The sequence below is a fragment of the Phoxinus phoxinus genome (genome assembly GCF_949152265.1).
Source record: "Phoxinus phoxinus genome assembly, chromosome: 25".
NCBI classification, from domain to species: domain Eukaryota; kingdom Metazoa; phylum Chordata; class Actinopteri; order Cypriniformes; family Leuciscidae; genus Phoxinus; species Phoxinus phoxinus.
The window spans coordinates 5,372,347-5,385,300 of NC_136900.1; the positions used below are offsets into that span (position 1 = coordinate 5,372,347).

At 39.7% G+C, this 12,954-nt stretch overlaps 2 protein-coding genes across 2 annotated transcripts; both read right to left on the reverse strand.

Annotated features, from left to right (window-relative positions):
- Positions 1 to 1,663: 1,663 nt before the first annotated feature.
- On the reverse strand, positions 1,664 to 2,542 carry LOC306993347 (histone H2A-like). Its single transcript, XM_079603052.1, has one exon. It carries the CDS (start codon positions 2,505 to 2,507, stop codon positions 2,121 to 2,123), a length of 387 nt encoding a protein of 128 aa, XP_079459178.1. The 5' UTR covers positions 2,508 to 2,542; the 3' UTR covers positions 1,664 to 2,120.
- A 1,081-nt stretch (positions 2,543 to 3,623) lies between these two features.
- LOC306993315 (piggyBac transposable element-derived protein 4-like) lies at positions 3,624 to 9,032 on the reverse strand. Its single transcript, XM_079603003.1, has 4 exons — positions 8,782 to 9,032; positions 7,894 to 7,971; positions 6,118 to 7,692; positions 3,624 to 3,912 (listed from the first exon to the last, which is right to left on the reverse strand). The coding sequence occupies exons 1-4, from the start codon at positions 8,934 to 8,936 to the stop codon at positions 3,756 to 3,758; spliced, it is 1,965 nt and encodes a 654-aa protein (XP_079459129.1). The 5' UTR covers positions 8,937 to 9,032; the 3' UTR covers positions 3,624 to 3,755.
- Positions 9,033 to 12,954: the final 3,922 nt, after the last annotated feature.

Sequence of the window (12,954 nt, forward strand, 5' to 3'; positions counted from 1 at the left end):
AAAGGAAAAATGATACTGGGGATGGTTTTTATGGTAATCCTGAAAAATAATGCAGAATGTCCTTCCGTCTAACCGCATGTCATTCCGGCTAACAATGACACGGGCAATTCATTTATTCCATATTTGTGTGTTAGATTACACAATTCTGTTTTTGTTGAGTTAATGATAAAACAAGTCTTATTTGCTTTATTAAAAAACATTTTTAAACATTTTACAGCTTTTTTTTTATTTGGTTCTGAATTTTGAGTTATCAGCAGCCAAAACTGAGCCCATGTCTATGAAATCCCAAATTGATTATATCAATTGTGATTAACCCGTTTAATCCCAAATTTTTTCTTGCAATTTGAATACATGCATTTTACTCCTTAGACCTCCCTAACACACAAACTTTATGCCCTTATTGATTTTATGTTGGTTAAGTTAGTGAAATATTAGGTTTTATACTCGGTCACAATAGTGACCGGTGGGAAACCACATAGTCAGAATTCATACAAATTATTCAATTAGGCCTATTTACGCAACACATTCCAAGACATCCATAACCTCGCTTTGTCATTTCATGAAGGAGGTTTAGTGAGATGAAAAGGTTGTCATGGACAAAGTTACACCCTGGATGAACTTCCGCTTGTTCGGCTAGACCTCTATGGGCAAGAGTAGACCAAGGACTATACTTGGGCCCTGCCTATAGGCCAGTTTCAGGGAGATGTGTGTGCACTCATTCAGTGCACAAAAAATGGGCCGTACATTGTAGAAAGGGTTGTTTGTGGTGATGTGTGGCGCACACCAATTGGTTCTCATGAACATCTGCCTCATCCTCCAGATGTTTCACCTCTGAATCTCCATTCAATAACCTACCTGGCAAATAGGCCGTTTCACCCTGTTACTCCCTATCTGATCCATCACTATCAATCACTTTTAAATGCCTCTGTTTGCTGCACACAGCACTTGGGGGGGGTCAAGTACGTCTAGAAGGTCCAACACATCTGATAGTTTTAAACTGTGTGATAATAAACAATTGATAACTAGGATTAACAGCCAAAACCTGTGTTTTCAACTGAAACACTGTGTTATACTACCGGTCACAATTGTGACCGTTAACAAATTTACGTGTCTTACGAGCAAAATATATATGCAGGAGTATAATTCTCAAAATATATCAGTAGTAGACCCTTTAAAGAATATATGTACAAAATTTGATAGTTCTATCTGTTAATTAAGGTGTTTTATATACTACTTTTTGTAGTAGTGTGAGGAAGACATCTTCTTCTAGATGTGCAAGCAGGAAATAAACTGATCTAGTCATGTGACCTTTCACACCAGTCACATGACATTTATAAATTTTAATCAAAACAATCTATTTTTTCTTTTAAAAGTTGAATGTCTTGCCCAAAGCCAATAACAACACTTTTAGAGCTTCCAGAAATAAGAAAAAATATGCGGTCACAATTGTGACCGGTGGGATTAAACGGGTTAAAAATGTAGTTTTACGAGAACTAGTTTGTCGAGCTCCAATTATGGATATCAGTACATTTGTATATTACAGCAATGGTAGAAATGTAATTAATAAAAATAAAAAATTACATTACCCAGGAATTACATTTCCATGAGGAAAATGATCTGATTCACCAAATAAAGTAGTTAATTACGGTACATTCTTGAAATGTGTGCATGTCATTGCATTACATACACAATACCATAGTAAAGAAAGTCGTAAAATTAGATTGTTTTGCCAGTTTTTTTTTTTCCTTCACATTTTAAATATTTTTCCTTTCATTCACCCACACTCACAATGCTGTATTTATTTTTTCTGAAATAATTTATTAAAGTATTCAATACATTATCAGGTAGACCAACTATATTTTAATTTTAAGGGAGACAAGTTCAGTGACAAAAACACATTAGGGGATTATCATGTGCTTATAACAGATATGCACACCTACGACTGTAACGCTACCTGAAATCATCGATGCGGAACAATCATATTTTACTGGTTTGATGGGTCATTACCATCACCAAACACCTTTGTGGTGTTTAAACATAAAGAAAAACACTCTCTATCAGATAAAATGGGTGGCTCTTAAAAGAGCCTTTTGGTCTAAACAGAGCAGATTTGAATACATTTATTTAGATTTGGAGGGTTTCTCAGTCTTCTTGGGCAGTAGCACGGCCTGGATGTTGGGCAGCACGCCGCCTTGAGCGATGGTCACTCGGCCAAGAAGTTTGTTGAGCTCCTCGTCGTTGCGCACCGCCAGCTGCAGGTGACGGGGGATGATGCGGGTCTTCTTGTTGTCCCGGGCGGCGTTTCCAGCCAGCTCCAGGATCTCAGCGGTCAGATACTCGAGCACTGCCGCCAAATAAACTGGAGCTCCGGCTCCGACCCGCTCGCCGTAGTTTCCTTTGCGGAGAAGCCTGTGAACACGGCCGACGGGGAACTGCAGTCCGGCCCTGGAGGAGCGAGTCTTGGCCTTCGCTCTGGCTTTACCGCCGGTTTTACCTCTTCCGCTCATTTTGTTTTCTTTACTGCAGTTATTAAAACCTTCTAAGAAGAAGTTCAGAGAATGAAAACCCGTGTCTCTCCACTAACAGTCTTTAAAGGAGAGTGCAGGTCACCCATTGGTTTAGAGTCTATAAAGATTCAAACCAATCACTGGCCTTCGCTCCAAAGCCCAGCCCCCTATTCTAGCGGGAATAATTATGCACTAAATAAGTATGTATCAAGTATTTCTGACCATCAAGATAGAAGAGCTGAAACTATTGAAATATTTGTGATAGAAATTTCATGACAATGCTTAACAGATGTTTAGGGAATTAATAATAATTTAACAATGTATTTTTTCTGTGGATACAGTTAATATGTGTAAAACAATTTTTGAACTAAAATATACTGAAATAACGGTTTAAACAAGCTTCTCAAATAATTCACTTCAATATCAACATGCTAGGGTTTGATACGCACACTTTATATGTATATGCACACCATATAACATCTATATAGGATATTATACACTGTTCCTACCAAAAGTACCGGTACACATTTCACACACAATGGGCTTCTGTTCTGATACTATGTTATATATTATGTTCCTAATGTAATATTGGAGTTTTATATCACCGCCCATATAGCCGGATGTGGGGTTGTTTGCATTGTCACACAATTCTCCAGCGTGTTGTGGGTATATATTCTGTGTTGTATCCTATATGGACTGTGATCACTGCCTGAACCCTCATAAGATCCTATTTTTAATATATTTTTTATATGAATAAAATAGATCACTCAACTTGAGTGATTCAAGACTAGGTCACTTATTTTTGACAAAAAAATATTGTATAGTTTTTGTTTAGATTGCACAAGTTTAAGTGGTCAAAAGTAAATTATTGACGGTTTCCTTTGAATAAAAAGCAAAATGATTTGTTAATTTTGAGAGTTAGTGGGTGGCTCTTAAAAGAGCCGCTGATGAAAAAACAGTGGACTTTATTTTTTGGGAGCTGCCTTTTTAGGCCTGGGAGCTTTAGGCTTGCCTCAGGTTTAGCTGCCTTGGCCTTGCCCCGAAGAGGCGAGGTACACGACTAAATATCAAAGTCGAGGAAGTGGAACGCACCGCCAATGAGTCAAGTGCACAATCTGTGATCTTCCCTCATGTGTTATACCACCCTGTCCATTCTCGCTCCTCCTCAGCGGCCATTCTGCTGCTGCTCGGTGGTGGCATGAACCGCCAGTGAGGCCACAACAGCCGTGGCTGAAGCGTCCGCATGGTTTAAAGAGTCAGAGGCAGGGACAGGGACAGCAGGCCCGGAAACAAAGCCACGTTCCTGACGCTGTCTCTCAGAGCAGGGAAGCTGTACAAAGCTCTGAAGACGAGCCACTGAAGAAGTCTGCTCGCTCCGCTGTGTGCGTTCACCATGCCCCCCTGCCTATCATGGGCGGCAAGAACAATTGTTGTGTTTGTGTTTTGACTGTCCCACTAAGTTAAAATAATAATAATACAAAACTCACTGCAAAATCAGAGCTATTCATAGTGGTACGAGTGGTTCTTAAAGAGATGGTTCACAGTAATTTCAACCTAGGGTTGTTTGATGATTATGATATATACTTTATTTATCCCGAGGGAAATTCAAGTATCCAGTAGCATACAAAAAACATACATGCATTAAAACGCATTAAACCTATATTAAAATAAAATGAACTTATGACACAGTAGCCACAGTAAACAGTGCAAATGGAGGTAAAAATGATCCAATTATCTATTGTCCTCTCTGCCATAGGAGCTGTTGTACAGTCTGATGGCCAGTGGGTCAAAATAGTTTTTAAGTGTTTGCACCATGACCTCGAGCCAAACACCCCCCCCCCAGAAGTTTTTCACTTGGTAGAACATTATTAAAGTTAGAGCTTATTTAGAGATATCAGCCGAATGGCTTAGTGCAGGCGCTAATGGATCCAAGGTTGTATCTCGTAAGTAAATCTTTTATATTTAAATAACACTTTCCTGATGGCTTATGCTACCGCTAACCCGGACGTCGAGGTCACTTCCGTGATTTTGGAAAAGCCTGTAAAAGTTATTTGCAAAACTCAAATCACCCGGTGTTGCTGAAAAAGGAACATTTGATGTTTCTTCGAATTGTATATGAATATTTAGTGCTGTCACTTTATTAAATGTATCTAGGGAAAAGGTTTTGAAAAATAGTTCATAGCACTGTAAACAAAAATCCTAATACAATACATAAATTATTGTGTTATTTCACAAGATCAAAACCAAGCATGTGGAGGACAAGACAATTAATTATCAGATGAAATCTTTCATGACACCATATTCTGATGTTTATGGAAATGATTCCCCAGAACACCGTCCCCCTCGGGTAACTGTATGTACTGATAGAGCATACTGGACTTGACATTACTTTATGATTTCATGGATTCTCAAAAAAGAAAAAAGGAAAACGTAGAGGGCTAAAAAAAAAAAAAATTCTGTAAATAAATTGTGACATCAGAACATAAACATCAGAATATGCTCAATGAAAGCAGCCATGTCCATTGTTTCCTTTCTGCGCCAAAGCTTGTTCTTCCATGGTGTTCAGCAAATATGGCAAGAACTACATCGTTAGTCGATTAAACCATGTTTAAAATACGCTACTCCTAAATGTGTTCATAAATCATTCTGTATCGGGTCGCATCAGATCAATGAGCAGCAAGTCATTTCTACTTTTTAATCTCATAATTTCGACATGTGGCAGGAATGGGCTTCCATACAATTCTGACTTTTGTTCCCTTCTAGTTTAGATCTCGCAATTCTGAGATTAAAAACACACAGATACACAAAAAAAGTCCAAATTGTTAGATAAGTCACAATTACCTTATTTTTTTTAGTGGTGTGAACCAGCTTCAATAGTATTCAGCCCAGATTGTATTAGAATCATAATGCTCCTTTGATTTAATTGTTTCATAAAAGCAGTGCAGGAGACAGTGCCAGTGCCAGTGGTCATAAATACAGCATTCAGCAACCAGGGAAATATTGATCCGTTCCCTAACTGTACGTTCACACCACCGCCGGCGAGAGCGGCAAAATTCGCTCTTGCCGCCCTGCCATCGACGCCGTGAGATTCGGGGACTCTCTGGCGCTCCGACGTAGATTTTAGAATGCGTGATTTAAAAAAAAAACTTTATTTAAAGTAGCCGCAAAGCAAATAAGAACTGAACACAAATCAGTATCATAGTTTGTGAATACTGGCTACACGTAGGGTATAAGTTAACCTATTAAAATCTTTTAAATGTGAAAGTAACAAAACACCAACAATTTCAGACACCTTTTTCCATTCGTCTTTCTTTTTAATTAATGTCCCTGTATGTAAACAGGGAGACGTCCAAGAGACGCCGCGCCGCCCTCGCCGGAGTTCACCGCCGGCTCTCATTGAAAATGAATGGCTTTCGGCCAATTTGACGCTCTCGTCGCCGGCGGTGTGAACGTACAGTAAAGGGTCTATTAATATGAAAAAAATAAAAAGAAAAGTCTCCTCATTTTCAACTTAGTTTATTACAAAAATAGTGTACAGTTTACTCCAAATAAAAAAAAGAGGGCGTGTAATTGAAGGCACATTGTTGAGCACCCAGGTTTGAACACTCACACATTGTTGTGCCATTCCTGGAAACAGTTCCTGTTCAACTGAAGACACAAATGAACGTCACATGCCTGGCATTTCCATGGTGTTTGTTGCTTCTTGCCACGCACTGCTTTGCAATGCACACATATGCGGCGACCAACAGTGGCAATACGTCTGACATTGGAGGTCAGCTCGGCTCCTGGAACCGGCACATGGTCATTACTGGTCTGTTCTGGATCTGCTTTCTCAGACACACCACAGAGCTCTCCAACAAGCTCTTCCATAAACGCATTGTGCGTCATGTCTCCGTGAAGCTCCTTGTGCAATATGAAAGCATTGGCGGCAGCAACGTCCAAGAAGTGTAGAAAGACTTTCCTGTACCACTTCATGGTGTTGTGCTGTGCAGTGTAGTACTGCAAGAGCTGGTCGGACGGGTCAACACCGGTCATGTGCTGGTTGTACGCGGTCACAGGCGCCGGACAAGGAAAAGTCTTTGTCTTCCGTGCATCTTGTGCTTTCACTTGCCGTTGCACACGTTGTCCTGTATAGGCAGCATGGATGGTGGAACAAACAGACACCTCTTGTTTGTCCATCCACTTCACACACACAAGAGGCCCATCCCGAATCCACCGGATGGATCCCCTGCTGGACTTTTTGGTCAGTGAATTAGATGCGCTCTGTGGGAAGTCCTTCCTAGAGTCTCTGTAAGTCCCACAAGCACCAAACTTCATAGCAAACAAGTCTGTTAAGAGCTTTGGAGTTGTATAGAAATCGTCCATGTACAAATGGTACCCAGAGCCCAAAACTTTCTTGTCCAGAAGAGACATCACAGCATCATAAGAAAGCCCACGGCCTGTGGGAAAGATGTTCTTGCCCGTGTACACAGAGAGGTCCACAGTATATCCATTAGACGAGTCCGCCAGCACAAAAAACTTGAAGCCCAGCTTTACTGGCTCGGCTTTCATGAATCTTCTCATTACTCCATTTGCTCTGCATGCCACCAGTCTTTCCTTCACAGCTAAATTTCTTCTGGGATGATAAAAGGTTTTGCACGCAAGACGTATGCTGTCCATGAGGGGTCTGACCCTGAAGAGCTGGTCATGTTCAGCTGTTCCCCTCTTCTTGTCATTTGCCTCGTCTGCCTCTGGGTGACTTATGTGCAAATTCCATGAAATGGTGCGGTATCGGTCCCTAGACATGACTGTGGCGGGAAGAGGAACAGAGAAGAGACTGTCCTGCCGCCAGTAGTCAGCGATGGAGCTCATCTTCACAGAGGCCATGTAGAAAACAAGTCCAATGTAGCGGTACAGCTCGCCAACACTGACATCTGTCCAACTGTATTTGCGACCCTTTGCGAGTGCCCTGGCAGCCTGAGCGTTTGTGTTGTGGCACAGATTTGACATGGTGCTCTCTGAGAAAAACAGCTTGAAAAGACTCATAGGAGAGTGTGAGTCAGCAAGACCCGACTGCGGCCCAGGTTCCCGAGCCGGCAGGAATCTCAGAGACTTTGGAGCCACATCGACATCAGTCTCTCCTCTCCACGACAGAGTCTTCTTGGTTCTCTTTAAAACAGGAATCTGGCCACTGTCATTCTCACATCTGTGGGGGGAGAAGACAAAAGTGAGCAGGTTGACCAAAGGATCACAACAACATTATCAAATATTAATACTGATATTTTGCCCACTCATTAAAAAGCTATACACATTCATCCATACACATCTACTATGCTTAGATTAATTTTGATTACATGCACTGTGAAATAATGTCACTTGTAAAATGATGGGTTAAACGTGCACTTACTCATTAAGATTCTCAACCGCGTTGAAAACTGAACGATGTTTGCGTCCTGTGTGAGGTCCACGTGAAGGAACCACATTCCTACGAAAGGAAAAATATTACAAATACAAATAAGCACAAATATTAGTACACATGTGTTAGCTTATGTTGTGCATGCCTTTTCACATTTCCAGGTTTCCAGAGAAAATCATCAGTTGGGTAAAATTCTAAAGTGGTGAATGAGAGACTACATTACATATACATTTTTGTGTTTTAATTTGCTCAAATAGCAACAGAAACGTCACAATAGTTTTTTTTACAACTTTCAAAAATAGTAAAAATAATAGAGAGCTTGATAACGGCAGTCAAGAGAAAGATGTTGATTTCACTGTAACTCACACAGCCACAGTATTAGAAACACTCTCGTTTTTTGCAATTTGATGCAATGGTAACATATTACCAAGTTATAAATGTACATTTAAATATTAATAAATAAAAAATTATGTGAAATATATATATATATATATATATATGTATATATATACACACACACACACACACACACTGCAGGATGTACGATGCTGATGATCACCATTAAAACTAAACGGATACACGGTTGCGCGCTTTATGGCTGTTGATGGGGCATCGACACGCTTCTGTTATTCACATTCAAAACATTTACACCTCAGCAGATGTTGGAGAACACAGTTAAACTCTGTTGCTAAATGTCTCTCTCTCTCCACATTAGATAACATGTATACGCTTATTTTGGAAGACATTTAGATGTACTACTAAAAGTCCACAGGACAACACATTTCACTCAGCATATTACAAACTGGTAGATTTCCGTCTTGCCATATTGGTTTGAAACAGTTATGCGACTAATAACTAAAATCAGAATAACCGGCTTACTCTTCAGAAAATGTGTCCTGCGCTGGATCAAACTGATCATCGGACTGCAGGCCTTCATCATCAACGTCTTCATCTTCTGACTCTGAGGAACAAGTGGATTCTTCCTCACTATCTGTGATCATCCGAATAGCTTCCTCGTGTGCGTGAAGTGCCATCGTGAAGTAAAGTCAATAAAGCCAAACAAATGTTTGCCGCCAGTTTTATCCTGTTGATCGGGGGCGTTTCCCACATTCAGGACATTACCATGTGAATGACGCGCTGCCGGTGGGTGTGGCCAGACCGGCGGGAACAGGAAAAGCCCTTCAACTTTGTAATTTGGCATAACTCTCTTTTTTTCTGGGTTTTAGATGTTTCTTCCCTCTGTCGTCGGCCGTCTTGGTGAGCGCCTTCTTTGAGGGCAGATTTCACTGGTTCGGGAATGTTATCTTCGGCTCAAAGTGGATCTTCTTCTTCTTCTTCTTCTTTGGGATTTTTCGGCAGCCGGCATCCAATAAATTGCATTGCTGCCATCTATGGGCCTACCCCACTATTACATTACACTCTATTATATACTCCAGTGTCTATTAAAATTTTTAAAAGACAGTACTTTCCCCTCTCGCTTACTCCTAAAATAGTTTTCAGAGTTAAATCTTCCACACCAATTTCTCTCAGTTCTGTGAATAATTCCTGCCTTTGAAGGTCATACCTCCTACACGACACCAACACATGCTCCACTGTCTCAGGTTCCATACATAAACACAGTCCACTCTAATGCTTTCCAATAATAAATAAAGTGCTATTCAAACACGTGTGACCAATTCTCATTCTAGACATAATAACCTGTTCCTTACGGCTGCTCCCCCCTCTGCTTTTATTGATACTAACTTTATTATTTACCCTGAATAGATGTCTCCCTTTGACTTCTTGTTCCCATTTTTTTGCCATTTTAAAATTGTTTCCTGCCACACTACACTTTTACCTTCTGCCTTAGATAAATTTACATTTACATCTATTGACTCTTTTTGAACAGCCATTTTAGCCAATTTATCAGCCTTTTCATTATATGTAATGCCTACATGAGCTGGAACCCATATAAATGAAATGTCTACCCCTCTCCTTTTCACATCTCTAATTGCTATTAAAATATCATATACAAGGTCTAGTCTACTCTTTGATGATCCTTTCCCAATACTATTGATAGCTGACACTGAGTCACTGCATACCACTGTGAATACACTTAAAAAAATTGATGTTCTCTTAAAATCTTGGACATTCCACCTCTGAATAATAAAAGCTGCTCCTGTAGCACCAGTTATTTGATCTTTTGACCCATCTGTAAAAATTATAATATGTTCCTGATATCTCTCCGTTATCTGACATTGGAATGCATAGACTAAATCTGCCTCAGGATTATCTGTCTTAATCTTAATCAAAGTGGATTTTCTTCTTCTTTTGATATTTGGGGCAGACTAAACGCTACAATGGCGTATTGCTGCCCTCCTCAGTTCATTTGAAGAATTAATAGATTTAACAGATTATATCCTTATAGTCCAGTCCGGTGCAATAAATTGATAACAATTTTTGTTGTCTCATAGTAGAATTTAGCCAGCCCATTAGAGCAACACTTCTGAGTACATGATATTTCTTTTCTGTACGATGACATAAACAGCGCAGTTACTTCTCCACGTATGCATCTGCCATCTGGATGTTTTCCAACCATTGCCAGCCCATAATTCAATGCACAGTGCCCCGATCTACGCCTATAGGTCTCAGATTCTTCTTCAGCTTTAATTAGTATAATACATAAATCAGACAAAGCAGATTTATTAATGGATATATTTATCATTACACAGATTGAAAGAGGCTGGAATAGTGGTGTATTTTTGTTGGGTACCAGCACATGTTGGGGTATCTGATAAAAAGAAGAAGCACTAGACAAGAGAGAGGATGTTATAAGAAAAAAGAGGCAAAATCGATTTGTAAAGAAAAAGGACATGAATAAGTGGCAAACTAGATGGGACAGAGACAGTGACACGGGGAGATGGTGTTATAGTATTACATCACATCAGGATACATCACCAGGGAGAACATAGAAAATAAGTATTGCTGTGACACACACAATTTAAATAAACACTGCCACTAATATTAAAGGTTTACATTAAAATGGATTATGCGATATGTGACAGTTGTTATTATGCGTTGTGTGTGATGTATTTGAAAGTGTATGTTATGTGCTTTTTATATGTAGTCTAGTTATAATATTGTGATACATTATTTAATCACTTTAAGAAAGGGGAGTATTATAAGGTCATTCTAGGGTCTAAGGTCAAGTCAAGTCAAGTCAAGTCAAGTCAAGTCAAGTCACCTTTATTTATATAGTGCTTTTTACAATACAGATTGTATCAAAGCAGCTTCACAGTGATAACATGAAAATAATACAAAAAACTATTTCATCATCGTCCACCTTTAAGGCAGATCTATAATGTTGAATATTAAATGTCCCCAACTAAGCAAGCCAGAAGGCAAGGCAACAGCGGCAAAGAACCAAAACTCCATCAGGTGGCAGAATGGAGAAAAAAACTTGGGAGAACCCAGGGTCAGTCGGGGGCCAGTTCTCCTCTGGCCAACGAGTGAACAGTGTATGATTATGATAAAGGAGCATTACAGGTCAGAAGTCAGAATGAATCAGAGTATTTGTCCAGTTCCGGTTGGTTGAAGTCGGACTGGAGAGGAGGAGAGACTGGTTGACACTTCAGGTCAGCGGCGTCGTCGTGTCCTGTCGCTGGTCCCTCATCAGATCTGGATACGGCCTGGTTCCGGTGGACAGCGGTAAACCTCGGGATAGACAGAGAGACTAATATTAGCGTAGACGCCATCCTTTTTATGATGTACCAAGTACATCAGGATTTACGGGAAGTGTTCCCGGTCCCGGCTGTTCTAAACTATGCAGCCTAACATTGAATTATAGAAGTCTATAATATGTTATGTGTATGCTAGGCCGAAGAGATGTGTTTTTAGTCTAGATTTGAACTGACAGAGTGTGTCTGCTTCCCGGACAATGTTAGGAAGACTGTTCGAAAGTTTTGGTGCTAAAAGGATCTACCGCCAGCAGTCGATTTTGATATTCTAGGTATTATTAACTGGCCGGAATTTTGAGATCGCAGTAGACGTGAAGGACTATAATGCGTTAAGAGCTCGCTCAAGTACTGCGGAGCTAAACCATTTAGTGCTTTGTAAGTGATCAGCAATATTTAAAAATGTATACGATGTTTAATAGGCAGCCAATGCAGTGTTGATAGAACGGGGCTAATATGGTCATATTTCCTGGTTCTGGTAAGAACTCAAGCTGCTGCGTTTTGGACCAGCTGTAGTTTGTTTATTAAGCGTGCAGGGCAACCACCCAGTAGAGCATTACAATAATCTAGCCTTGAGGTCATAAACGCATGAACTAATTGTTCTGCATTATTCCATGAGAGCATATGACGTAATTTAGATATATTTTTAAGATGGAAGAAAGCGGTTTTACAGATACTAGACACATGACTTTCAAATGAAAGATTGGTATCAAAGAGCACACCCAGGTTCCTAACCGACAATTAAGACTTAACAGAGCAGCCATCAATTGTTAGATAGTACTCTAGGTTATTACGTGTGGAAGTTTTTTGTCCAATAATTAGAATATCTGTTTTTTCTGAATTTAGTAGTAGGAAATTACTAGTCATCCAATTTTTTATATCAGCTATGCATTCCGTTAATTTTGTGAATTGGTAGGTTTTGAATAAATATACAGCTGAGTATCGTCAGCATAACAGTGAAAGCTAATTCCATGTTTCCTAATGATATCTCCTAATGGTAGCATGTACAGAGTGAACAGAAACGGTGCTAATGTAATGGTGTGACAAATTCATAATTCATCAAACTTTGTTACAGAGATGAGTTGCTTCTCAATCAGGTGCAGAGAGAAATTGAGCAAGGGATGATCCATATGTCATTAAAGTGGGGGAGGTTGGAATATTAAATCAACACAGTATGGGAATTGTAATAGTTTTACCCAGCATTTAGTGTTTGTGTATATTATAATTACACTACTTTTCTATACTGAATGAGTTTGATTAGAAAGATGTGTTGTGTTCTTTTGTGTTACTGATTTGGTATTAAACCTACCTTTTTCAATCAATGGTATATTCCTCACGT

Bases quoted from the DNA above. Each gene is read 5' to 3' on its own strand.
- LOC306993347 (XM_079603052.1), bottom strand. From the start codon at position 2,507: ATGAGCGGAAGAGGTAAAACCGGCGGTAAAGCCAGAGCGAAGGCCAAG.
- LOC306993315 (XM_079603003.1), bottom strand. From the start codon at position 8,936: ATGGCACTTCACGCACACGAGGAAGCTATTCGGATGATCACAGATAGT. The intron at 7,972-8,781 runs GTAAGCCGGTTA...TTCCTTTCGTAG, and splicing joins CAGGACACATTTTCTGAAGA to GAATGTGGTTCCTTCACGTG. The intron at 7,693-7,893 runs GTAAGTGCACGT...CTCCCCCCACAG, and splicing joins GCGGTTGAGAATCTTAATGA to ATGTGAGAATGACAGTGGCC.